We start from the raw sequence: 27258 nt of genomic DNA, 5'->3' as shown, positions 1-27258 counted from the left end.
TCTGCACATGAAGAGTAAGTATTTTTGGTCTTGATCTATCTCAGATTAGATTCAAAATAGTATGAGCCCCAAAGAGATCTGAAGTTCTCAAGACTAAGCTCATGGAAGGCCAAGGAGATGGCTCAGGAAATCCCCTTGAAGAGAGTCCATAGTACTCTCATGGGTGGGACAATAAGATGTTTTATACGCTCTTGAGTATATAACCCTTTGAAAATATCACCCTTAGTAGATGAAGGGAGATTCCTGACTCATCCGTGTGGGCACATGAGCAGAGTTGGTTTTACAAACAGGAGGCAGATTTGCCCCGGGCAGGCAGCCTGAATGGAAGCACAGCCACTCACCATAGTTGCTGGATGAAGGGAGAAAGGAATAAGTGAGCACCTGGGACCCAGCCAAGCAGGCTGGCTCATCTGAGATGGTGCTCACGGCTTTGTCCCCTTGTGACCACTGTTCTAACCACCTAAGCCCAAAGTCCATGGGCCAGCATCAAAGGTAACCAAGGGTTTGAAGCCCACCCCCAGAGCCTGGTTGACTTGACACTTTCTGCAACATTTCAGGTTGGAGGAAAGATGGATGAGAACCGTTTTGTGGCCGTTACCAGTTCCAACGCGGCTAAGCTTCTGAACCTGTATCCCCGCAAGGGCCGCATCATCCCCGGAGCCGATGCTGATGTGGTGGTGTGGGACCCAGAAGCCACAAAGTAAAGTTTGTTGCTCATCTCCAGGGCTAGAGGGGCTCGGGGTGTTGAAGAGGACTTGCATTACCAATCTCCAAAAGCATATAACTTTGCACTATTTCTAGCACAAAATATGGCCCTGGCTTATAGTTGGCCGTCTTCTCCCTCCATCTTCACACAGTCTTTCTTCTGTGTCACACATGTCTGGTGTGTCTGTCTCCTCTTCTTATAAGGACACTGGTCAGATTGGATTAGGGCCCACCTATATGACCTCACTTTACCTTAATTATTACATTAAAGGCCCCAAATAGGGCCATGTTCTGAGGTTCTGGGTGTTAGGATTTCAGCGGAAAAATTTTGAAGGAAGCCAATTCAGCCCATAACAACCAGCCTTTGGGGTTCACCCCTCCCATGGAGCTGTGACATTTTGACATGTCCTCAGCGCTTTCTCTCCCGCCATTGCCTCCCCACCAGGACCATCTCAGCCAGCACGCAGGTCCAGGGAGGAGACTTCAACCTGTACGAGAACATGCGCTGCCACGGCGTGCCACTGGTCACCATCAGCCGGGGGCGCGTCGTGTATGAGAACGGCGTCTTCATGTGCGCCGAGGGCACCGGCAAGTTCTGTCCCCTGAGGTCCTTCCCAGACACTGTCTACAAGAAGCTGGTCCAGAGAGAGAAGGTGAGGTGGGAGGGGGAAGATGCAGGGGTGTTGGCGCCCCCTGCCGGGGAACATCCTCCATGACTGTTTTAAATCTCAAAGAGATGTTCACTCCAGTTTTCGACCCAATTCCATTGCCCTCTCTCCAGCGTTGAGAGGGGAGTGTGTGGCAGGGCCAGGGAACGCTAGAGTCAGAGTCAGAAGATGCTGATTTGTGTTCCCCGTCTTTGATTACCAAGTGGCATTTTAAGTGGTCAGGCAGCAGGGGTCCTCAGTTGCTCAGGGCACAAATGGGAAATGTGAGTGTGTGCGACCGCTGATCTCCTCCGGATAAGCAGGCTTGGGTTGGAGGAGGTGCTGGGGGCTGGAGATACTGCTTTGGCTTGGCCGCCTCCCACTCTTGATGAAGCAAGTGGGGGTAGAGCTGGCATTTGCAAAGCATTGTCTGAAGCACAGGAGGCACAGGCACCTGAACACGGGAGGCCCACACTGCTGGCACACAGACCACACGAGAGGGCTCAGAGCTTTCAGAGAAACTAAGGACCCTTCCCTCCCAGAGGCCAGTGAGCGAAGAAATCCACTGCCAGGTCTGCCGTGGGGGCGCAGGCTTGGGCTGCCTGAGTGAAGAAAGCGTGACTTTCGTGATCACAGGGCTAAATCCGAAAGCAAACTCGGGGTCTCTCACTCATCACACTCAGCTAATGTTTATTTTTTTGTAGAGACGGACAGGGTTTAACCGTGTTGCTCAGGTTGCTTTCAAATTCCTGGGCTCAAGTGATCTGCCCGCCTCAGCCTCCTAAAGTGCTGGGGTTACAGGCGTGAGCCACTGCGCCCAGCCCAATAGCACTTTTTAATACGATGTAGGACCATAAATGACCTCTGTAGTAATAACTGCTCCTACTCCTATGTTGCCTCTCATGTGCCAAAGCAGTTGGAACAGCTTTACACATACTAATTCATCTGCTCTCCGGCAACTCTCTGATGTAGATACTAGTATTGTGGGCACAGAAAAGTAAGTGGCACAAAGCCACACAGTTTACAAGTGACAGAGTTGGGACTGGAACTTGGCAGTCTGGTTGTAGAATATAGACTCCTAACTCTACTGCCTTTGTGAGTACTGAATGAGCTAGTGTTGCTACTGGGGGCCTCTGGTCTCCGGATGGGGCTGTGTTTAGCTTCTGTTCTCTCCGAGTTGTCAGACCGGTAAAGGGTGTAGTTTCGTGGAAGCCTAAGGTGGTGGGTAATGTTGTGCTGTGTGGGAGGGAACTCTCTAAAGTTGATTTCCGGTTGGGCGCGGTGGTTCACGCCTGTAATCCCAGCACTTTGGGAGACTGAGGCGGGTGGATCACGAGGTCAGGAGTTCAAGACCAGCTGGCCAAGATGGTGAAACCCCGTTTCTCCTAAAAATATAAAAATTAGTCACGCGCGGTGGCAGGCGCCTATAATCCCAGCTACTTGGGAGGCTGAGGCAGGGGAATCGCTTTAGAAGGGCAGAGGTTTCAGTGAGCCAAGATCGCGCCACCACACTCTAGCCTGGGTGACAGAGTGAGACTCGGTCTCAAAAAAAAAAAAAAAGAAAAGAAAAGAAATTTGGTTAAAGTTGACTTCCTCAGATTCTACCTGCTACCTTGGTAAGGCTTCCACCAGTGTTGGGGGAAGCCAGTATCTCTCCTGTGCACATGCACGCACACACACATGTGCATTCACACACACGCACACACACATGTGCATTCACACACACGCGACACACACACACACACATGTGCATTCACACACACGCACACACACATGTGCATTCACACACACGCACACACACACACATGTGCATTCACACACACGCACACACACACATGTGCATTCACACACACGCACACACACACACACATGTGCATTCACACACACGCACACACACATGTGCATTCCACACACACGCACACACATGTGCATTCACACACACGCACACACACACACATGTGCATTCACACACACACGCACACACACATGTGCATTCACACACACGCACACACACACACACATGTGCATTCACACACACGCACACACACATGTGCATTCACACACGCACACACACACACGTGCATTCACACACACGCACACACACATGTGCATTCGCACACACGCACACACGCACACACACATGTGCATTCGCACACACACGCACACACATGTGCACACACGCACACACGCACACACACACACGTGCATTCGCACACACGCACACACGCACACACACATGTGCATTCGCACACACGCACACACGCACACACACATGTGCATTCGCACACACGCACACACGCACACACACATGTGCATTCGCACACACGCACACACACACACACATGTGCATTCACACACACGCACACACGCACACACACACATGTGCATTCGCACACACGCACCACACACACATGTGCACACAGCACACACACACACATGTGCATTCACACACGCACACACACACACACTGCACACACATGTGCATTCACACACACGCACACACACATGTGCATTCACACACACGCACACACACACACACATGTGCATTCACACACACGCACACACACACACACATGTGCATTCACACACACACACACACACACATGTGCATTCACACACACGCACACACACACACACATGTGCATTCACACACACGCACACACACATGTGCATTCACACACACGCACACACACATGTGCATTCACACACACGCACACACACACACGTGCATTCACACACACGCACACACACATGTGCATTCACACACACGCACACACACATGTGCATTCACACACACGCACACACACACACACATGTGCATTCACACACACACACACATGTGCATTCACACACACGCACACACACACACATGTGCATTCACACACACGCACACACACATGTGCATTCACACACACGCACACACACACATGTGCATTCACACACACGCACACACGCACACACACATGTGCATTCACACACACGCACACACGCACACACACATGTGCATTCACACACACGCACACACGCACACACACGTGCATTCACACACACGCACACACGCACACACACACACACGCACACACGCACACACACATGTGCATTCACACACACGCACACACGCACACACACATGTGCATTCACACACACACACACACGCACACACACACACACACACACACACATTCACACACACGCACACACGCACACACACATGTGCATTCACACACACGCACACACGCACACACACATGTGCATTCACACACACGCACACACACACACACACATTGTGCATTCACACACACGCACACACACATGTGCATTCACACACACGCACACACACATGTGCATTCACACACACGCACACACACACACACGTGCATTCACACACACGCACACACACATGTGCATTCACACACACGCACACACACACACACACATGTGCATTCACACACACGCACACACACATGCACTCGCACACACGCACACACGCACACACACGTGCACTCGCACACACGCACACACGCACACACACGTGCACTCGCACACACGCACACACGCACACACACGTGCACTCACACACACGCACACACGCACACACACGTGCACTCACACACACGCACACACGCACACACACGTGCACTCGTGCACACACGCACACACACGTGCACTCACACACGCACACACACACGCACACTCACGCACACACACACGCACTCGCACACGCACACGCACACACGCACACACACGTGCACACACACACACACGCACACACACGTGCACACGCACACACACACATGTGCACTCACACACACGCACACACGCACACACACATGTGCACTCACACGCACACACGCACACACACATGTGCACTCACACACACGCACACACGCACACATGTGCACTCACACACGCACACACGCACACATGTGCACTCACACACACGCACGCACGCACACACATGTGCACTCACACGCACGCACGCACGCACACATGTGCACTCACACGCACGCACGCACGCACGCACACATGTGCACTCACACGCACGCACGCACGCACACACGCACACATATGCACATGCTCTTTAGGACGCACGAGGAAACTCCAACCCCTGGACTCAAGGTTTAAGAAGCCTTGGTCGCTTGCAGTGATTTGGGTCTTGGGCAGAGTGGCAGTGTCTAATGTCCCACTGGCCCCCAGGGAGGCCACGGTTGTGTCAGTTCTGATGGTGTTGTCCTGTGCTTCTGCTCTTCTTCCATCCTTCCCTAGACTTTAAAGGTTAGAGGAGTGGACCGCACTCCCTACCTAGGGGATGTCGCTGTTGTCGTGCACCCTGGGAAAAAAGACATGGGAACCCCACTCGCAGACACTCCTACCCGGCCTGTCACCCGGCATGGGGGCATGCGGGACCTTCATGAATCCAGCTTCAGCCTCTCTGGTAAGAGTCAGGGGGCCATGGGAGGAGGGCGGGGGGCCGGGAGGAGTGGCCCACCCAGGCAGTGGGACTTACGCCTGCTTTTCTTTTGTGTCCTGTCCTCCGTCCCGTTGCCTGTTTCCAGGGATAAGTGCTGGTTTGGATATTAGACTCACACAGACATTAGTGAGGACAGGAGGGCTGTCCTGGTCCCTGGGCACAGCCGCTCTGATAGGCCATGGCCCACCTGGGGCTCTCCTGAGGGTTTCTAAGTTCAGATATTTTTGTCCCTTGAAACATCTTGAGGGCTGTGCACACAATGGGTGCTCCAAAGATGCCCTGAGCTCAGAAGAGTCAGCCCTGTCTGTGGTTCACGGGACTGCACCCACTGGCCCCTGGCCTGCCCCAGTCCACTCCTCAGCAGCCTCTCTGCTCTTTCTGCTACCCATTTTCCTCCTCTGACCTTCCCATACCTGTTCCCGCCTTTACCCCACCTTCACCTTCTTTTTTTTTTTTACCAGGAATTGTGTTGTATACATTTTTTTTAACTTTAAGTAAAATATTTTCTCTCGACGTTTGATGCCCAATTTTTTCTCTTATCTTTCTGTCCCTTGGGTCCTGGCCCCAGTCCTTCTGCGGAATCTCTAGGTTCTTAGGGGGTCCCATCCGAGTTCTTAAAGCCACTATCTGCAGTTCCTCCCCACCCCCTCCAACACCATGGGAGCCACAGGCTCATAAATGATGACCCTCAATGGAGAACAAGCAGAGGCTGTAAGATGCCCCAAGCCTCCAGGCGGCTTAGATGGGAACTGTCACCACCACTTGCAGGGGGCTAGGACCCTGGATCTCCCTGAGCACCGGTGAGCTGCCTTCAGCATAAGCCCAGAGAGAGACCAAGCATCCACTCTGTGAGGGCTGTGCTAGGATGGGCACAGCGAGAGGTGCAAGACCCTGGTCCTTCCACCCACAGCCTGGAGTTTACTGGGGGAGACAAGCCCCATACACAAAACATCCTGCTGTGAGAGCAGAGAGCTAAACCAGAGGGATGCCAACGGGGCAGCGCCTACCTGCCGTGGCTCCTGTGTGCCCTGCTTAGGGCACTGGTCTCAGGACCAGTCTCATTGCTGAGATGATAGCTCCACTACCCTGAGGGCCCCTGCTACTCCCACCAGTGATGGGCCATGAGTGGAGTCAGAAAGGGAGCCTGGCGTGGAAGACTCACTTATGCACACTTAGGTCTTGCCAGTCCGGGAGGCGTGGACTCCCACCGCTGCCGGGGCAGGGTCCTTTCTCCTGCAGCCAGACCCGAGAGGCACCAAGACCCCAGAGCTGCAGGGCCCCTGCTGACCAGCAGCCTCCTCTTCTTCTGCCCGAGAGCCAAGACTGGCCAGAACGCCCGCTCAGACAGCAAACATCAGGCAGCCTGTCCCTCCTCTCCACCCCAAATCTTGTCTGTTCTAAGCAGGCCAGGCTGAAGAATGTCCCACTGGGCTCTCCGGGGCACTAGACCCTCCTTTTCCATCCCTTTGTGTTTTGTTTGTTTTTGTTTTTGTTTTTTCAATCCTTCTCCTTCTGTATAGACCCTCCTTTATAACTAAGTCATGGGATTTCAAGATGCGGGGCTTTTTGGCTGTGGTTCTTTCATTTTCCAAAACAATGGCATACCCTCATTTTTCTCTCTTGCTTACTCACTGAGGCATATGTACAAAGGCCCATGTGCCAACAGGCTGGCCGATGGCCTGCATGCACAAGAGACTGTAGGCCCAGACGTGAGGCAGTGAGGTTGGCACAGTGGTAGGCTCTGAATCAGGAAAACCTGGGTCCAAGTCCAGGCTCTGCCGTTACACACTGCAACACGAGGCAAGTCACTTAACTTCCCTGAGCCTCGGTCTTCTCGTCTGTAAAATGGGATGGAGTGACTGTGAGGATTCACTCAGGCCCTGCACACAGTGAGCCTCCAGGAGAGGGTGACTGTGGTTTGTTAGCAGGCACAAGAGCCCAGCTCACCCTTTGTGCTTCCTTCCCTGCAGGCTCTCAGATCGATGACCATGTTCCAAAGCGAGCTTCAGCTCGGATCCTCGCTCCTCCCGGAGGCAGGTCGAGTGGCATTTGGTAAAGGCACTGCCCAGCTCCCCGAGTGAGGACACACCGCCGCCACCAGTCCGCAACTCTCCGGCCACAGCTTCAGGGGCAGGAGAGGCTGGGCTGGGCAGCACACCACCCGAAGGGGGCCCCAGGACCTGCGGAGCCCTCCCTATGTCTGCAAAGTGATTCACTGTGCTTCGAGCCAACTCTAACAGGCACTTTGAGATGTGTTCCTCCTGCTGTAGTCCTTTCTGCCTTGGCCTCCGTGGGCTTTTCTGGGGCCCAGGAAGCCCACACTGTGCACAGAGCCCAGTGCATAGAGCCCTGGCCAGCCCTTCCTCTCACTCCTGCCTCCGCTGGCTTTGGGAAAGCCCAGACTTTAGTGCCCTGCCCCCTGGCTGACTGCCCAGTTGTCCAGAGCACTTTAGCAGATGTGGTTTCAAAGTAAAGGCCTCCTCCCCCACCCCTTAGGCCCTGTGGTGACATTTCCCAAGCCAGACAGGTGTCAGCTTCCCAGCCATGCCCAGGACGTCCCATCTCCCCCAACCCACCTCTGGCCCTGTGTAGGGGCAGGGATGGGGGTGGCTGGACACCCGGTGCCCCTCGCCAGCTTCTCTTGTGCCCCGCCCACACCCTCGGGGGGTCACAGGTCCAGGAGGGTAGCTGGGCGGGGCTCGAGGCTGGTGCCCGGCGCGTGTAAATGGTTTGGTTTTGCACGTTTGGTTTGCGCAGTAGTTTGGTTTGACTTGTTTGTGCATCCTGTGAAAAATAACGGTGCTTGTGTCACTAGCATAGAATAGCAACAGGAATAGATGTGGTCCTTAGGAGACGCTGCACTCGACACCAACCAGACAGCACAGGGCAGGGGCGGTGGAGGGGCTGGGGTCACAGGCCTCTCTTCTCCCCGCCTGGGGCCTTCCGGGCTGCCGGAGGCCCAGGCCCTTTCCCCCTCCCCTCCCCTCCTTGTCTAGTTTCCCACATTCCAAGAGGGGGCCTGGGATGCTAGCCCCGGAGATGCCAGCCCTTCAGGAAGCAGGTGTCCTTTCCCCTCTCTGCCCCATTCACTCCCGGCACTCCCCCTGCCTTCCCCCCATCTCCACCCACCACACACACACATACACACACACACACACATGGCTTCCTGTAACTTCTTCCTGCTGGACAGAGACTCAGTGCTCCTCCTGTGTGACTGGCAAGAGGCCTCATGCCTGCTGAGAGAGGAGGAGTGGGAGAGGGGCTCGCCAGACACCAGGGAGGGAGACCCCAGGCACACAGGACCTGGCTGTCGAACCCACATTGCTGCTCAGGTGCCGTGATCTCCCGTGGCTGGCACCAGGCCCTCGCCGGCTCATGGCCTCATCTTCTCCCCTGTCTGTCCAGGTGGGCCCTCCCTGCTTCTGAGGCCCTCCAGAAGTTCCCATGGAAACACTAGAGGCCGGGTGTCTCCTTCCACCTCCAGTGGTCTGGGAAGTGACCCGGCCGCCTGCCCTTATTAAGCCTTGTCTGCCCCGTGGGAAGTGACTTAATGTTGCACATGTGATTTCAGCCCCTGAGGCTTGTGCGAGGCTTCTGGACCCTCAGTTAAAGGTCAGTCTCTGGCCGGGCGTGGTGGCTCACGCCTGTAATCCCAGCACTTTGGGAGGCCAAGGCGGGTGGATCATGAGGTCAGGAAATCGAGACCATCCTGGCTAACACGGTGAAACCCCGTCTCTACTAAAAATACAAAAACTAGCCGGGCGAGGTGGCGGGCGCCTGTAGTCCCAGCTATTCGGGAGGCTGAGGCAGGAGAATGGCGTGAACCCGGGAGGCAGAACTTGCAGTGAGCTGAGATCGCGCCACTGCACTCCAGCCCGGGCGACAGAGCCAGACTCCGTCTCAAAAAAAAAAAAAAAAAAGTCAGCCCCTGCACATCTCTGTAGTGCTGTTCGTGTATTCAAACCACTTCCATATATGACCTCTCACTTGGTCCTCATGACAATGGAGCACTTACTATTCTTCCCATTTTACAGATGAGGAAACAGGCCCGAAAAGTTCAGGCCCTCTGACCCCAGAAGTGTCTGTGACCACCCTTCCAACCTTGGCTATCTATCCCAGCTGTGGAGAGGAGGTCTGGGGTGACATCTATTGTAGATCCCACCTGAGAGTTTAACCAACAAGAAGACTTACTTTCCTGGTAGGCAGCCTGCTTTGTTTTGCACAGGTAGATAGATTTTTTTTTCTCATCTTTCTTATAAACAATCTCATGCACAGTCTGTGTTTGAGCTAGGACTAGTCACCCTTTGGGGGCTAACTGTGCAGTGTGAGCTGCATCCACACCCTCACTTCTCCCTTCACTCCCCCTTTCCTTACTCAGGGGCTGAGAGGACAGAGGTGGTCAGTCAGGGAGCAGAGGTGGCGAAGGGGCTCGTGGCAAGTGGCAGCCATTGGAACAGGGGTGAAGACTCAGGCCTGGGAAAGCCACCAGGGATAGGGGAAACCATGACACTGCCTCCTGGTGCAGTGCACACCATCTCTATCCCTGTCAGCCCTCACTGTCATGGGCCTTGGGCAGATGCCAAAGAGCCCAGCAGCAGTGGTGGTGGCCAGCTGGGCAAAGCATCCTTGCTTGGGCTAGGAAAGCTTTACCTTCTCTGAGTGCCTCCGCCCAAGAGATGCGTGACCCGTGGCACCGGGGAACCACATCTTGGAGTGGTCCACTGTAGGCCATCCACTTCATCCACCCCCAGTCCTTACATAGGCCCTACCCTTTGCCCGGGAGCTTCTAGATGGAAATCAGAAAGAGATTCAAGGAGCCGAATGAGCGGTCAGCCCCCACCATGCACTCCTTGCCCCGTGCAGAGCTCCAGCCAGCTTCGTCACCAGCCCCACTGGCTCCTGGTTGGAATGAAAGGGTCTCTGGTTGCACTGAATGCAGCTCTCAAACTGGTCTTGTACTTGCTGAATAAATACTGTTGTTCTTGCCTTAGCTGCTCTCTAGGTTTGTGGGGTTAAGTTGCCAGAAAATTGTGCTACTGTGTGTGCGTGTGCGTGCGTGTGTGTAGTGCTAGGAGTCCACAGTAGGTCTCTGTCGAGCCGATGTCGTGCTGAGGGCTTTTCCGATACTGACCCAGAAGCCACAGAACCACAAGGAAACCCAAACCCCCTCCAGCTGCTGAGGCGCAGGCACAGCGTGGGGTCGGGATGGAGCCTCCAGCACCCCAGCACCCAGGTGACTTCCCCACGCCCCTGTAAATGTCATGGTGCTAAGACTGTGTCAACCCCAAGACGACACACGGTCCTGTGCTTTGGCCACCGTTTGAGGCAAAAACTAAACAGCCCGACACGTTGTGTTCTGGTGCAGGTTTGTATTAAACTGTAGCTACTTCTCACTTGGACTCTGTTGTGTTTCTTCAAAGAGGAGGGAGTTCGGCAGAGATCTCTTCTATGGTGACTGGGCAAGGCTTCTGTTGCTAAGAAAAGGCAGCTTTGATCTGTCTCTCCTATTGGGTGGGCTGTGCAGAGACTGGATTTTTTTTTTTAATTCTGAGAGACAGGAGCCCCAGTGGTGCCAGATTTCCAGGGACAAGGTTGCCAAATTATCTGAAATAATTAGGAGGAAGAATTAGGCGCAAAAGGGAAAAAACTAGACTTGCTCCATCTACCTGTAGTCACCTATTTTGGCTACCATTTTGGAAGCCCATAGCCACCTCTCCACTCGGCAGAACCCTTGGCTGATAGAACGATGGCTTCATTAAAAAATCACAAGGCCAATGTGCCTTTGAAGGACCTTCCAGCTGCTCTCTGGCTGTCCAGAACCCCGCCTTTGGGGTTGGCCCTCTGTACTCTCAACCCCATCCATTGCGTTGAGACCCTCTGCCTTCTCTCTAGAGCTCCATCAGATGTTGGGAGGATTATCTGATTAAACTCTTTCTCACTAAAGGGTAAAATTGTGGCTTCTAAGGCCGGGCGTGGTGGCTCACGCCTGTAATCCCAGCACTCTGGGAGGCCAAGGCAGGTGGATCACCTGAGGTCAGGAGTTCGAGACCAGCCTGACCAACGTGGAGAAACCCCATTTCTACTAAAAAAAAATACAGAATTAGCCGGGCGTGGTAGCGCACGCCTGTAATCCCAACTACTCGGGAGGCTGAGGCAGGAGAATCACTTGAACCCGAGAGGCAGAGGTTGCTGTGAGCTGAGATCACACCATTGCACTCCAGCCTGGGCAACAAGAGCAAAATTCTGTCTTTTAAAAAAAAAAAAAAAAAATGTGGCTTCTAGTACTATGGGGTCACTGTACTTATTTCTTAACCTTAAAATTTGAAGGTTGAGATGGATTTGTCAGCTTGAGATGGATGCCGAGTCCCTGCAATGTATTGCAAAGTGTCTGTTATCCTGTTTTCCCACAACAGGAGAGCACACCAGAATTGGATTAACTACCAAAAATGCATTGGGTTTGGATGAAAAAATAACATGACCACACATTTGGCACATGGCATCTATCAGGCAGTCTACAGGGAAAAAATAAAAGATACCCAGGAAGACATGGGGTGCCTTTTTATGTATGTAGTTGTAGAAAAATAAAAGACCACAGACTCAGACTTTAAAATAAGCCTTGATTATTTATGAGAATCTGGATTTGGAGAAATCACACCAGTCAGCAGCTAGGCAGCCACCCATTCTATTTTCTAACTCAGAATTACAGACTGACCTCTATACACCGGTATAGACTAACAGTAAGAATTGCTTTGTAGTCAGCCAGGCGCGGTGGCTCACGCCTGTAATCCTAGCACTTTGGGAGGCCGAGGGGCAGGATTGCCTGAGGTCAGGAGTTCAAGACCAGCCTGGGCAACATAGTGAAACCCCATCTCTACTAAAATACACAAAATTAGCCAAGTGTGGCGGTGAGATCGCTCCACTGCACTCCAGCCTGGGCGACAGAGTGAGACTTTGTCTCTAAAAAAAAAAAAAAAAAAAAAAAACTTGCTTTGTAGTCAGTGGAGGACACAGGGTCTCATGACACCCAGGTGTGAAGAAGAAACCTCATGATATGTAGGGGCTGGTAGACCTTAGAGTCCTAAGTTAGTAACGGACTATTTGACAGTGTTGTAACAACATACATTTGAAAGGGCTCTTAGTGCTTTCCCAGTAGAACAGTAAAGGATCTGGCATTTTACTGACACTGGGTACTGTCTTATGATGGAAACTGAGTTATGTACTTTCCCTTGTGGATTTACAACCATACATTTAGACCTAGAGAGACCAGATGTCCTGGTTTGCTCAGGGCAATCCTGGTTTAAGTCCCTTGCCCCAGAATAATTATTAACAGTGTCCACTTTCACTGTCAAACATGTCCTGGTTTGTATAATAAACTACATGGTCACTTTCTATATACCTATACATTCATTGGGCTATTACTGTGCCTGTCCAGGAGTTAAAAATTTTTCCATTGCTGAAAGACAAGACATGGCGTCATAGGAGATGCGGAAGATGGGTCCTTCCACAGTGGGTGGTGACTTAGGGGTTTGCATGACAAGCCCTGTGTCTTCACACAGCTCTTGGAGGCTTGATGAGTCTCAGTAGCTGGTGATGCCATAGGGTGGGGAAGGTCTGGGAATGCTTTTCTAAGCTTTTTCAGTTTGCCTCGTAGACCTCATTGTTCCATTAAAAGCTATAAGCCTACCATATTCTATCACTTGCTTTTAAGGTGCCTTTGATTCCATTTATGAACTTAAACACCTTAACAACATTTTCAACAACATTTAAAATTCTATTTCCCTTTTAAATACCTTTCCTGAGTACCAAATAATTATTACCAATCTAATAAATTAAACTTATAAATATACTAAGTTTAACACTTTATTAGTTGTTTTGATGCTAAGAATAAACAATATTTCAACTTAAAATTATGTTTTAAGTTACACATTTTTTTTTTTTCGAGACAGAGTCTTACTCTGTCTGTCACCCGGCGTGGAGTGCAAGGGCGCCATCTTGGCTCACTGCAACCTCTGCCTCCTGGGTTCAAGCAATTCTCCTGACTCAACCTCCCAAGTAGCTGGGATTACAGGTACCCACCACCACGACTGGGTAGTTTTTGTATTTAGTCGAGATGAGGTTTCACCATGTTGGCCAGGCTGGTCTCGAACTCCTGACCTCGTGATCTGCCCTCCTCAGCCTCCCAAAGTGCTGGGATTACAGGTGTGCACCACTACGCCTGGCCAAGTTACACATTTTGAGTTAATTATGAGATGCTCACTCTAATAGACCAAAAATTTCTCATAGAAATAAATAAAATACCAACTATGCCCAGATTTCCTCTTAATACAAAAATTTTAACACTATGGACTTAGTTTTTTAAAAACCTTTATTTTCTTAATTCTATACCTCCTGCCAGTTGTAAGCTCTCACTGGGCTTTAGCTTTGAGTCTTTTCTTTTTTATTTTATTTATTTATTTTTTGAGACAGAGTCTTGCTCTGTCACCCAGGCTGGAGTGCAGTGGTGCGACTACAGCTCACTGTGGCCTTGACCTACGGGGTCAGGTGAGCCTACCACCTCAGCCTCCAGAGTACCTGGGATCACAGGTGTGCACCACTGCACCTGGCTAATTTTTGTATTTTTTTGTAGAGACTGGGTTTCCCTTTGTTGCCCAGGCGATCCACCAGCCTCCCAAAGTGCTGGGATTACAGGCATGACCCACTGCACCTGGCCTCAAGTCTTTTCTTGATGACAAGTCAACTCCTAGAGGGTGCAACGAAGGTCTGCTTACAGCTCCACTCCAATCTCAAATTTCCAGTGCACCTGATTTTCACTTTACCACTACCTGGTCATCTACAATAACTGAATGCACAGTTATTAGTGTAATGTGTGTGTATATCAGTTCTAGCCAAGGGAGTTCTGCCTCCTTTAAAAATATTTGAATAAATTAGATCCTTTGTATTTTAAGGTTTCCTTACATTTAAAGCAACACATTCTATCCTTGTATAGCTTTTTTTAAATTGACTATTTTTTAGAAAAGTCGGATTTACAGTAGCACAGATAGTGCAGAGTTTCCACCTACTCCACACCCGGCCTCCCCTATTACTAACATCCTACATTAGCATGGCCCGTTTGTTACAATCTGAGCCAATATTGATACATTATCATTAATTAAAGTCCATGCCTATTCAGATTTCCTAAGTTTTTATGTAATGTCCCTTTTCTGATCCAGAATCTCCTCCAGGACACCACATTACATTTACTCGTCATGTCTCCTGAGCCCCGGTGGACTGTGACAGTCTCTCAGACTTCCCTTTTTTTGATGACCTTGACAAGTTTTGAGAAGTATTGTTCAGAGATTTTATAGAATAGTCTCTACTGGAAATTATCTGCTGTTTTTCTAAATGGTTAGATTGGTGTTAGGAGTTTTGAGAAGGAAGACCATAAAAGTCAGTTGCCATTTTCCTCACGTCACATCAAGGGTATATACTATCAGAATGACCTATTACTAATGATGTTGACTTTGATCACCTGGCTAAAGTCTGATCTACCTTTTAAAATTTATATGGTTCCCTTTTATGACCTAAAAGCTTCTCTTTTTACAGTATGTGACTTCTTTAAGCAACTAAGTATGGTTTGTATTGCTACACTAAGTTTTTCAGGTGTTTGCTAGATGATTCTCCCAGTTAGGAATTTTTTGAAATTCAGTATCAGTTACAAGACTTTTGGGCCGGGCGCGGTGGCTCAAGCCTGTAATCCCAGCACTTTGGGAGGCCGAGGCTGGTGGATCACGAGGTCAAGAGATCGAGACTATCCTGGCTAACATGGTGAAACCCCGTCTCTACTAAAAATACAAAAAACTAGCTGGGCGTGGTGGCGGGCGCCTGTAGTCTCAGCTACTTGGGAGGCTGAGGCGGAAGAATGGCGTGAACCTGGGAAGCGGAGCTTGCAGTGAGCCGAGATCACGCCACTGCACTCCAGCCTGGGAGACACAGCGAGACTCCGTCTCAAAAAAAAAAAAAAAGACTTTTGGCCAGACATGGTGGCTCACACCTGTAATCCCAGCACTTTGGGAGGCCAAGGTGGGCAGATCACTTGAGGTCAGGAGTTCAAGACCAGCCTGGCCAACATGGTGAAACCCTGTCTCTACTAAAAATACAAAAAAATTACCTGGGCATGGTGGTGCAAACTTATAATCCCAGCTACCTGGGAGGCTGAGGTGGGAGGATCACTTGAACCCAGGAGGCAGAGGCTGCAATGAGCTGAGATTACACCACTGCACTCCAGCTTGGGTAGCAGAGCGAGACTCTGTCTAAAAAAAAAAAAAAAAAACTATTTGTGGGGGGCACAAAGATAGCAGTAACAAGACATATTCACATAAATACGAGCTCTTGAGGTTTTATCTGAAATCCTCTTGACGCATGGGTCAAAATTTAGGCTTTAATTTAGGGCTTTACACATACACACGCATTTACATGCAAACACACAGAGAGGTTAATTTTAACTACATAACCAACTTTGCGAAGCCTTTGAATAACAAGTATCCATTACCTTAAAGCTATTTAAGTTCAAACTTCCAAAATCCAATCTGAAATCCTAGAAAAAAAAAAAAAAAACAGAGACTAAGCAGGTAAAATTAATAAGGAACTGTTAAGAAAGTATAATTTATTATTTTAATGGTACCCAGAAAGCTGTTGAAACTTCTCTATTGATTTATATAATTTCAGATTATGTGAGTTTTATTGAACGAATTGATAAAGCACACATTTTTCCAACTGTGATGCATTTCAGTAGCAATAGCCTATACTGCTACCAAAACCCGCATTTTACATCACATTTACAAAAACCTTTAGCTATTAGCTTTAGGGCAGAAACTCAAAAAATTTTTTTCCTTTTGGAGTATTTCTAGCCATGAAACTCAAGTTCTCATTGAAATCATGTATGCAATATCCAAAATTCCTGATTTCACATTCTGCATTAATTTATCATCTCAAGGGGGAAAAAAAGATCACTTCACACAGAAAACAGTTGCTTACAATTATGCATATTTAAATTTCATCATCTGCTCAGTGCCTCTTGCTTTATTGGAATTTTTTCTTTTGGATACAAGGTCTGCCACTGTTACCCAGGCTGGAGTACAGTGGCACAATCACCACTCACTACAGCCCCGACCTTCTGGGCTCAGTCAATCCTCCCGCCTCAGTTTCCAGAGTAGCTGGGACCACAGGCATGCGCCATCACGCCCAGCTAATTTTTCAATTTTATAGTAGAGACAGGGTCTCCCTATGTTGCCCAAGCTGGTCTAGAACTCCTGTGCTCGAGTGATCCTCCCGCCTTGGCCTCCCAAAGTGTTGGGATTACAGGCATGAGCCACTGTGCCTCATTTTATTGGAATTCTTGATTTTAAAATATCCTCTGGGTCGGGTGCAGTGGCTTATGCCTGTAATCTCAGCACTTTGGGAGGCTGAGGTGGACAGATCATGAGGTCAGGAGTTCAAGACCAGCCTGGCCAACATAGTGAAATCCCATTTCTACTAAAAATACAAAAATTAGCCGGGTGTGGTGGCACACGCCTGTAGTCCCAGCTACTCAGGAGGCTGAGGCAGGAGAATCGATGGAACCCGGGAGGCGGAGGTTGCAGTGAGCTGATACCATGCCATTGCACTCCAGCCTAGTGACAGAGTAATACTCCATCTCAAAAAAAAAAAAAAAAGAAGAAAAGAAAAAAAAAATTCCTCTGAAGTTTTGCAGTCTAAGTTTACCCTGAAGGGAGTTATTGTCTTTTGATCAGTCCCCAGTAATGCCAAGTTTCAAGACACCGCAGGAGTTAATTTCAGTAAAATAGACTTCCCTTGGAGATAGTCTTTGATCCCTTTACTGCTGAGGAATCAGAGCCTCTGGAGAACAACTTCTCTTGGGGAGGACCATGGGTATTTTGAGCCCTAAAAGGAAGAAAATTTCAGTGGCAGTGCTTTAACGGCCCCTTCCCATCTTGCACTCATCTGACAGAAGGGTTCCCAGCATGCACGGAAGAGGAAATCTGGAGGCTCCTTCACGGGTATTTTAGGACTAGCCACCACATGTGGGAGTTGCTGAGACTTTTTCAAACTACAGTTTTCCAGCATCCAGGCTGGCTGGCTTGCTTGCTTGCTTGCTTGCTTGCTTTTTTTTGAGACGGAGTCTTGCTCTGTCACTCAGACTGGAATGCAGTGGTACGATCTCGGCTCACTGCAACCTCCACCTCCCAGGTTCAAGCAATTCTCCTGCCTCAGCCTCCTGAGTAGCTGGGACTACAGGCATGTGCCACCTTGCCCGGCTAATTTTTTGTATTTTTAGTAGAGATGGGGTTTCCCCATGTTAGCCAGGATGGTCTCGATCACCTGACCTTGTGATCCACCCGCCTTGGCCTCCTAAAGTACCGGGATTACAGGTGTGAGCCACCGCACCTGGTCTACAGCAGCCAGGCTTTCTATGTTCCCCAGTGTGGTGGCCTGTGGAGGTATCTTTTGTTTTGTTTTGTTTTGTTTTGTTTTGTTTTGTTTGGAGACAGTCTCCCTCTGTCGCCCAGGCTGGAGTGCAGTGGCGCGATCTCGGCTCACTAGAAGTTCCACCTCCCGGGTTCACGCCATTTCCCTGCCTCAGCCTCCCAAGTAGCTGGGACTACAGGCACCCACCACCACGCCCAGCTAATTTTTTGTATTTTTAGTAGAGACAGGGTTTCACTGTGTTAGCCAGGATGCTCTTGATCTCCTGACCTCATGATCCGCCTGCCTCGGCCTCTAAAAGTGCTGGGATTACAGGCGTGAGCCAATGTGCCCGGCCTGGTGGAGGTATCTTTTCTAAGTTGTGAGGATTCAAGCTTGTTCTTTGAGAAGCACTTTATAGTTTTTACTTTATGTCTGTAAATATGGTTTTGTAACTCCTCCCACATATCTGCATGGGAAGCAGTGAAAGATTTTGCCTTTCTTTTGTAACTCTCACTTGTTCACAGAGACCTCGCTTTCATCTGGCATCATGGTCACAGGAACTCAAGATACAATTTGGACATATCTTCTTTAAATAAATTCAGTAGATTGGGCATCATAATGGTTTACTATGATCTGAGCAGGGGTAGGCCTCCCTTCCAAACCCTTGGGCTGAAGTAACCCACAAGTCAAGCCAGCCCAGTGGTTCTCAATTAGGGGCAATTTCTTCCCCCAGGAGACATTTGGCAATATTTGGACACAATTTTTGGTTGTTACAACTTGCAGGTGGCATGGTGCTATAGGAATCTAGAGGTCAGGAATGCTGTCAAACATCCCCCAATACACAGGACAGCCACCACATCAAAGAATTATCCAACCTAAAATGTCCATGGCAGCAAGCTTGAGAAACCCTGATCCAGCCTAAGGGTGAAACAGGACATTCAATCACTTTAGAAAATTGGATAGGAAAAATGTAAGAGGGGGAAAGAGGTAGCTCAGCCTATGATGCCTATTTTATGTAGTAAAGCGCTCTGAACTAAAACGTGCCAAGGATGGAGCTGAACCACAGCATCCCAGGCAGCAGAGAGGGGGTGAGGAAGCTGGAGGGTAGGATTCCAACAGGTCTTACCTTGTGTTTCCCCCAGGGCCTCATCCTCCACCACCACTCTCAGGGGCTGTGTTGTGTCAGATCCTGCCACGACCACATTACAATGTGGCAGGAAACAAAAGACCACGGATGCAGAATTTAATATTAGCTTTCGTCATGTACTGAGACCACATGCAGAGCAAGGTTAAGCACTCACCAAATGGCATTTTGACTGTTACATCTTAATTCCTTAACTTTCAAAAGCACAGACCTTCTTTTACGCCTGGGTGTAAACTAAGACCCTCTCCAAGAATTGCCTTGTGGCCATGAGAGGAGAAGGCACTTTTCAAAGGGAAAGGGAAAGAAAACCTCATGATAACTGGTGGGGAAGGGAGGGTAAACATTATGGTTATCAGCAACATCCAAAAAGGCTATTTGAAGGGGTGACAAGCTATGTATCAGGAAGGAGTCATGTTGCTTGTTCAATAAGACATTAGGGATGTATCTTTTTTCTTAATTTCAATGTTTTACTTCAAGTGTAATGGGTATAGAAAAAAGTGCACACGATCTAAGTACACAGCTTGATAAATGTGTATAAACTGGGACTGGGCGCAATGGTTCACACCTGTAATCCCAGCACTTTGAGAGGCTGAGGCAGGTGGATCACAAGGTCAGGAGATCGAGACCATCCTGGCTAACACGGTGAAACCCCGTCTCTACTAAAAATACAAAAAAATTAGCCTGACGTTGTGGCAGGCGCCTCTAGTCCCAGCTACTTGGGAGGCTGAGGCAAGAGAATGGTGTGAACCTGGGAGGCAGAGCTTGCAGTGAGCCGAGATCGCGCCACTGCACTCTAGCCTGTGTGATAGAGTGAGACTCTGTCTCAAAAAAAAAAAAAAAAAAAATTGTATAAACTGAACACCTAGATGGAGATAGAACATTACCAGCACCTGAGAAGCCTGCTATGTGTCCCTTCCTCTCACAATCCCCCACTAGGATAATTATTCTTCTGACTTCTAATACCATATACTAGTATTGCCTGGTTTTGAACTCCATGTAAATAGAATCGTACAATACATATTCTTTGTTCTGGCTTCCTTTTTTTTTTTTTTGAGACAGAATCTCACTCTATTGCCCAGACTGGAGTGCAATGGCACAATCTTGACTCACTGCAACCTCTGTCTCCTGGGTTCAAGCGATTCTCCTGCCTCAGCCTCCCGAGTAGATGGGATTATAGGCATGTGCCACTACGCCCAGCTAATTTTTTGTATTTTTAGTAGAGACAGAGTTTCACCATGTTGGCTGGGCTGGTCTCGAACTCCTGACCTCAAGTAATCCACCTGCCTTGGCCTCCCAAAGTGCTGTGATTACAGGCGTGAGCCACCGTGCCTGGTATGTTCTGGCTTTTTTTTTTGTTCCAATTAAGTTTGTACAATTTAAAGGACATACCTTCTTCTTGTCTAAATTTTCTTATGTGCAGCATTGTTTAAGATGGAGTAGCTGACTTTGTCATCAATGTGCACCTACACATAAAATATGAGGTCAAGGTGTGTACACATGTGATGTACAAGCGCACAGTAATTTTTCCACTGATGTAGAGTGAGGCTTGTGCAATTCAATCACCTTAATCGTGATCTCTAGGAAGGCCTTCCAGTCAAAATAGCCAGGTGGGTTCAAATAAAAATTCTCTATGTCCCAACTCCAAACACAAAGCAGATAGAGAGCATACAACGTTTAAAAGACAAAGTCCATTAAAAATAATAAAAACTCCTCTGTGGACTATAAACAAAATGAAACACACAGCCCAAAGGAGAGTGGATGCCACAAGGACCACAGGTTTTCTGCTCTTTGAGCAAAAGAGTGACCTGGGGAGGAGGGCTATACATTTTGGGCAGTGAGGCTCAACGCACTTTGTACACGGAAGAGAACCAAAAAGTAAGGGAGTGCTCAAAAAATGACTGATCCATTTGATCCAACAGTCCCACTTCTGGGTAAATATCCAGAAAAGTTGAAAGCAGAAGCTCAAAAAAATAATTGCACACTCATGTTTATAGCAGCATTAGTCATAATAGCTAAAACCTGGAAACAACCCAAGTGTCCATTGACAGATGAATGGACAGCAAAATGTGATATATATACAACAGAATTATCTAGATAGCTAGATAGATAGAGATAATGGAATAGTATTGAAAAGAAAAAGGAAGAAAAAGAAATCCTATCACGTGCCACAACATGAATGAACCTTGAGGACATTATGCCGAATGAAATAAGACAGCCACAAAAAGATACAGTATTTGTTTATTCCACTTATAGGACAAGGTATCTAACCTCAGATTCACAGAAATAGAAGGTAGAATGGTGGTTACGAGGGACTGCAGGGAGGGGGAAGCAGGAAGTTGTTGTTTAGTGGTTTGAGAGTTTCAGTTCTGCAGGATGAAAAAAACGCTTTGGAGATCTTCACAACAATGTAAATACACTTAGCACTATTGTACGCTTAAAAATGATTAAGACGGTAAGTTTTATGATATGTGTTTTGTTTGTTTGTTTGTTTGTTTGAGACAGGGTCCCACGCTGTCACCCAGGCTGGAGTGCAGTGGTGCAATCATAGCCCACTGCAGCCTCGGTCTCTCGGGCTCAGGCGATCCTTCCTCCACCTCTCAAGGAGCTGGGACAACAGGCACACTCACCATGCCTGGCGAATTTTTTTTTTTTTTTTTTTTTTTTTTTTTTTTTTTTTTTTGAGACAGAGTCTTGCTCTGTCGCCCAAGCTGGAGTGCAGTGGCGGGATCTCGGCTCACTGCAAGCTCCGCCTCCCGGGTTCATGCCATTCTCCTGCCTCAGCCTCCCGAGTAGCTGGGACTACAGGTGCCACCACACCCGGCTAATTGTTTTGCATTTTTAGTGGAGACAGTGTTTCCCTGTGTTAGCCAGGATGGTCTCTATCTCCTGACCTCGTGATCGGCCCGCCTCAGCATCCCAAAGTGCTGGGATTACCGGCGTGAGCCACCGCGCCTGGCATTTTTTTTTTTTTTTTTTGGAAAGATGGACTCTCACTATGTTGCGCAAGCTGATCTCAAACTCCTGGCCTGAAGTGATGCTCCTGCCTCAGCCTCCCAAAGTGCTGTGATGACAGGCATAAGCCACCACACCCAGCAATACATGTGTTTTTTTGTTGTTTTTGCTTTTTGAGACGGAGTCTGGCTCTCTCACCCAGACTGGAGTGCAGTGGCATGATCTCGGCTCACTGCAACCTCTGCCTCCTGGGTTCAAGTAGTTCTCCTGCCTCAGCCTCCCTGGTAGGTGGGATTAGAGGCACGCACCACCACACCTGGCTAATTTTTGTATTTCAGTAGAGATGGGGTTTCACCAAGTTAACCAGGCTGGTCTCGAACTCAATCCACTCAACTCAAGGAATCCACTTGCCTCGGCCTCCCAAAATGCTGGGATTACAGGCATGAGCCACCACCCCCCACCGATACACGTCTTTTATCACAATAAAAGAATTATATTATAAAAATTGACCATTTACTAACCCACAAAGCAGGTTTCAAAAAATTCCAAAGTATTAGTGTTTCAGGCTTTGTTCTCTGCTCGCATTCCAATGAAATTAGACATAAATAAACTACAACATCAAGAAACTATTAAGGAAAAATGCAGGTAAATTGTGAGTGTTTATACAAAATAGAAATATTTTCGTACAAAATATAAAATGTGTGGTATCTAGCTAACGTCATTTAGAGTTAAACTTAGAGCTTTATTCTCTTTTCAAACAAAACAAATGTAAAATCAATGAGTAGATTAATGGTTATATGTGGCAAATTAACACACCTATTTCTCTATATTCCCTCTCAAATCCTCACCAAAGTGACATTTAAAAAGAAGGGTTAAGCCATATGGGAAAAGATAATGGGAAATGAGATTATGGCTTATGAGGGATATCAACAAAACTTGGAAGGTGTAAAATAAATGGATGAGCAGGTGCAGTGTGGAGAAAGCTGAAATGTCTGCCTGCCATGAAGGCAACCAATGAGACTCCATTTAGCACCCCAGAGCCCAATAAAGAATCCCCAGTAGCAGCTCCTGGGATCTCCAAAGGCCAGAGAGTGACATCAGGATGATTGGCTAAAATTCTCTAAGAGGAGCAGTTAGACCCATAGATCCTCCAGCTCCTGCAAGCAACTGTCCCACTCTCTTTCAGGTTGCCAAGGGGAGAGGATGAACTTAGGTGGATTTAGAGAAGGACAGAACACTGAACAGTGACATCAGCATATTCCCAGCCTCCTTCCCATGCCGTCTACCATAACCAATACAGAGAACTGTATTCCCCCACGCAAGAAATCTGAGGATCCCTCTCTAGGCAAGCTGACTGGCTTGAGGAAAAAATACTTACATTGTGATATTTGAGGGGTGAGGTAGTAATTTGGCCAGTTCCCATGCAATCTCTCTATGGTGAGACACCTCAACCCATATGCCCCATGCATGAGCTCCAATCTTTCAGTTAGCGGGTTTGCATCTTACTCTTAAAGATGAGGAAAACCTCCAAAAAGATAGACAGTCCGGCCACCCAGGCGCAATGACTCACGCCTGTAATCCCAGCACTTTGGGAAGCTGAGGTGGGTGGATTTTGTGAGTCCAGGAGTTTGAGACCAGCCTGGGCAACATGGAAAAACACTGTCTCCAAAAATAAATAAATAAATAAAATATTTAAAATTACCCAAGTGTGGTGACCCGCACCTACAGTCCAAGCTACTCGGAAGGCTGGGGCGGGAGATCACCAAAGCCTGGGAGACGGAGGTTGCAGTGAGCCAAGATCATATCACTGCACTCTAGGCAACAAGAGTGAGACCCTATCTCAAGAAAAAAATATATATATATACCAAAACAAACATAAGAACAAAATATCTCAGAGAAAACTGACATGACTCAAGGAGTAAATGAAAATTCCAAAGATAAAGAGAATAGATTCATTAAAAGATAAAAGGAAAACAGTAAAGACAAGAAAATTAGATGATTAGTCTAACAGGAATTCTAGAAATAAGAACACAGAAAAAACAAAGCAAGGGAGTTTATCAAAGAAATAATACAAGAAAATTTCCCAAACTAAAAAACATGCATTTCCAGAGTGAAGAGACATCATCATGAAATTTCTAAACAACAGAGATAATGCTTCAAGAGCCAGCAAGAGATAAAAATACTAGCTGCATACAAGAATTAGAAATTGAATGTCACTCAATTTGTCAACAGAAATACTAGAGGATGAAAGATCATGGAGCAGGTTTTCTAAATTCTGAGAAAAATAATTTCTAACCTAGAATTCTGTACCCAGCCAAACTTTCAACCAACTGTTAAGGTATTATAGAAGAAAGTCATTTTCAGACATGCAAGATGCAAAAGATTGGCCTTCCATGGAACCCATTAGAGAGTCCCTTTGAGGGTGTGCTCCACCAAAATGAATAATAAAAAGACATGCGCCGGGCAAGGTGGCTCATGCCTGTAATCCCAGCACTTTGGGAGACTGAGGCAGGCGGGTCACTTGAGGTCAGGAGTTCAAGACCAGCCTGGCCAACATGGTAAAACCCTGTCTCTACTAAAAATACAAAAATTAGCTGGAAGTGGTAGCATGCGCCTGTAGTCCCAACTACTTGGGAGACTGAGGCATGAGGATCGCTTGAGCTTGGGAGACAGAGGCTGCAGTGAGCTGAGATTGTGCCACTCACTCCAGCCTGGGTGACAGAGTGAGATCCTGTCTCAAAAAAAAAAAAAAAAAAAAAAAGACATGGGATGAAGGAAATAGGACATTCAGCATAAGCAAGAAAATAACGAAAGTTCCAGAATGGTGGTAGAGGAAGTTGTTCTCTAAGCTGCTGCACAGCTGGTCCAGAAAGGAACAGTCCTGAGAAAATCCTGCGCAACAGGCTAGAACAGCCACCTGCCCTCAGTATTTGCCTGTTTGTAACAAAAAGCTGTAAATGCTCAGCTGAAAGAGGTTCTCGGGAATGGCAGAACAACCAAAAGTTTGCCCTGGCTCTTGATAAACGACAACTGAAGAAGAAAAGAGGATTTGCAAGAAGAATGAAATCATGGCTTCTCTGAGTTTGCAGCTTTCTTGCACACATCTAATTAAACCTCTGCAGAAATTTCTACCACATCCCTAACCAATCATCTAACTCAGGATGCAGGATGTTTAGCCCAGTGACAGTGTGCCTTCAGCAGGCATACTATCACACTCCCCAAAATCTCTATTTATTCAGTATCATTTCCTGAACTGAAACTAAATTGTCTGTCTTCAGCTTGTGCCCCTTTGTGCTAACTCTTCCCTATGAAGGCACACAGAACAATCTTATTCATAAACAGCTCTTCCAATTTCACACATTATTGCAGCCTTTACTTCTGCCCACTACACTCATGCTTTCTGGGTTGTTCTCAGAGTTCAGCATGCGTCAGAATCACCGGGAGGACTTGTGTAAGCCCAGCTTGCTAAGCCCCACACCAGAGTTTCTGACTCAGTAGATTTGATGTGGGGCCTAAGAACTTGCTTTTTTTTTTTTTTTTTTTTTTTTTTTTTTTTTTTTTTTTTTTTTTTTGAGATGGAGTCTCATTCTGTCCCCCAGGCTGGGGTGCAGTGGTGCAGTGACGCGATCTGGGCTCACTGCAACCTCTGCCTCCTGGCTTCAAGTAATTCTTCTACCTCAGCCTCCTGAGTACCTGGGATTACAGGCACCTGCCACCATGCCCGGCTAATTTTTGTGTTTTTAGTAGAGACGAGGTTTCACTGTGTTGGCCAGGCTGGTCTTGAATTTATGGCCTCAAGTGATCCACCTGCCTCGGCCTCCCAAAGTGCTGGGATTACAGGTGTGAGTCACCGCTCCCGGCCACCATCCTTATCTTAAAATGTGGCACTAACTCTCCAGAATGGAGTTTTCTGACTGAAGGTGCCCAGAGACAGTGCCCACCCATGCAGAGGAAAGGACCAACGGGGCTTTGCAGAAGCAAAGACAATGCCCCCCTAACCCTTGATAACCTGAGCAGCTGATGAACTCAGCATGTATGCAGGAGTCCCCTTGGGACTTCTGGAGAACAGCTGGGGCACCTTCCCTCTACAGCGCATTACATCCAGGACACTCAAGAATCCCAGCCAACCTGTTAGGTGACTGACGCAGGCCGTCGCTGAGCGGCAAGCAGAACTGCTGCCCTTGCCTGGATTCTCCAAGAGCCTGTGATCCTCCCGGGCCCTCAGACAGCCTCTTCCACCCCTAGGGCAAGGCGTTTCCGGGGCTGTGAGGTGAGGTTCCTGAGAGTTCTCTCTTCCACACTCACTGGTGCGTCCCTTAAATTTCTTTCATCGTTTTGTTTTTCTGGATTACCTGCCATGGCCTTTCTGTTCATCTCTCCACAGTCAGACCTGGGATCTGAACCCTGAGCTGACAGAGATTCTGAGAATCTGGCCTTCTGATGCTCCGAAAGGATTGGGGATGTGGCAGGCCATGCCTGCTTGGGAGGTCAGTTCACCAGGAGCGACTGCCCTCGGTGCCTGTGCCCCCAGACTGAGGAAGAAGGAGATGCTAAGGGTAGCCTTTCGCATCATACAAAGAGCCTGGGAAGATGAGATGGAGGTGAGGAGGAGAGGCATTCAATCCAGAGGGAACAGGGAAGTAACTTTTTTAAACGCCTACTGTATGCTAAGTACTTTGCTATGTATGTATGGGTTACTGATTTAAGGTTGGAGTGGGGCTGAAATTCCCTGTATCTATTGGCCCATAGGATTAAAGACTGTTCTGTCTTGGAAGATAATGATGATTGATGAGCCTCTCTGAGGATAGAGGGTGAAGATTTTTAAAACCACCCTCAAGCATGAGCCCTAATATCCTCATCTGACCCAGGTCATGGTGCTTCTCCTAAGGCCATGA

The 27258-nt window shown here is 48.3% G+C and overlaps 2 protein-coding genes across 3 annotated transcripts in view; both read left to right on the top strand.

Moving 5' to 3' along the window:
• DPYSL5 (dihydropyrimidinase like 5) overlaps positions 1-10813 on the top strand; it is a 104655-nt gene extending 93842 nt beyond the window's left edge. For both annotated transcript variants that reach the window (XM_050753800.1, XM_050753801.1), the window contains exons 10-13: positions 558-700; positions 1151-1358; positions 5619-5787; positions 7794-10813. In XM_050753800.1, the coding sequence (XP_050609757.1) occupies positions 558-700; positions 1151-1358; positions 5619-5787; positions 7794-7879 (606 nt within the window). In that variant the 3' untranslated portion in view covers positions 7880-10813. The remainder of the gene's footprint in view (positions 1-557; positions 701-1150; positions 1359-5618; positions 5788-7793) is intronic.
• Positions 1-27258, top strand: part of MAPRE3 (microtubule associated protein RP/EB family member 3) — a 420985-nt gene that overhangs the window by 325717 nt on the left and 68010 nt on the right. The gene's annotated exons all lie outside the window — the stretch shown is intronic.

This window comes from Macaca thibetana, chromosome 13 (assembly GCF_024542745.1).
Source record: "Macaca thibetana thibetana isolate TM-01 chromosome 13, ASM2454274v1, whole genome shotgun sequence".
NCBI lineage: Eukaryota > Metazoa > Chordata > Mammalia > Primates > Cercopithecidae > Macaca > Macaca thibetana.
This window is presented reverse-complemented; position numbering and strand designations above follow the sequence as displayed.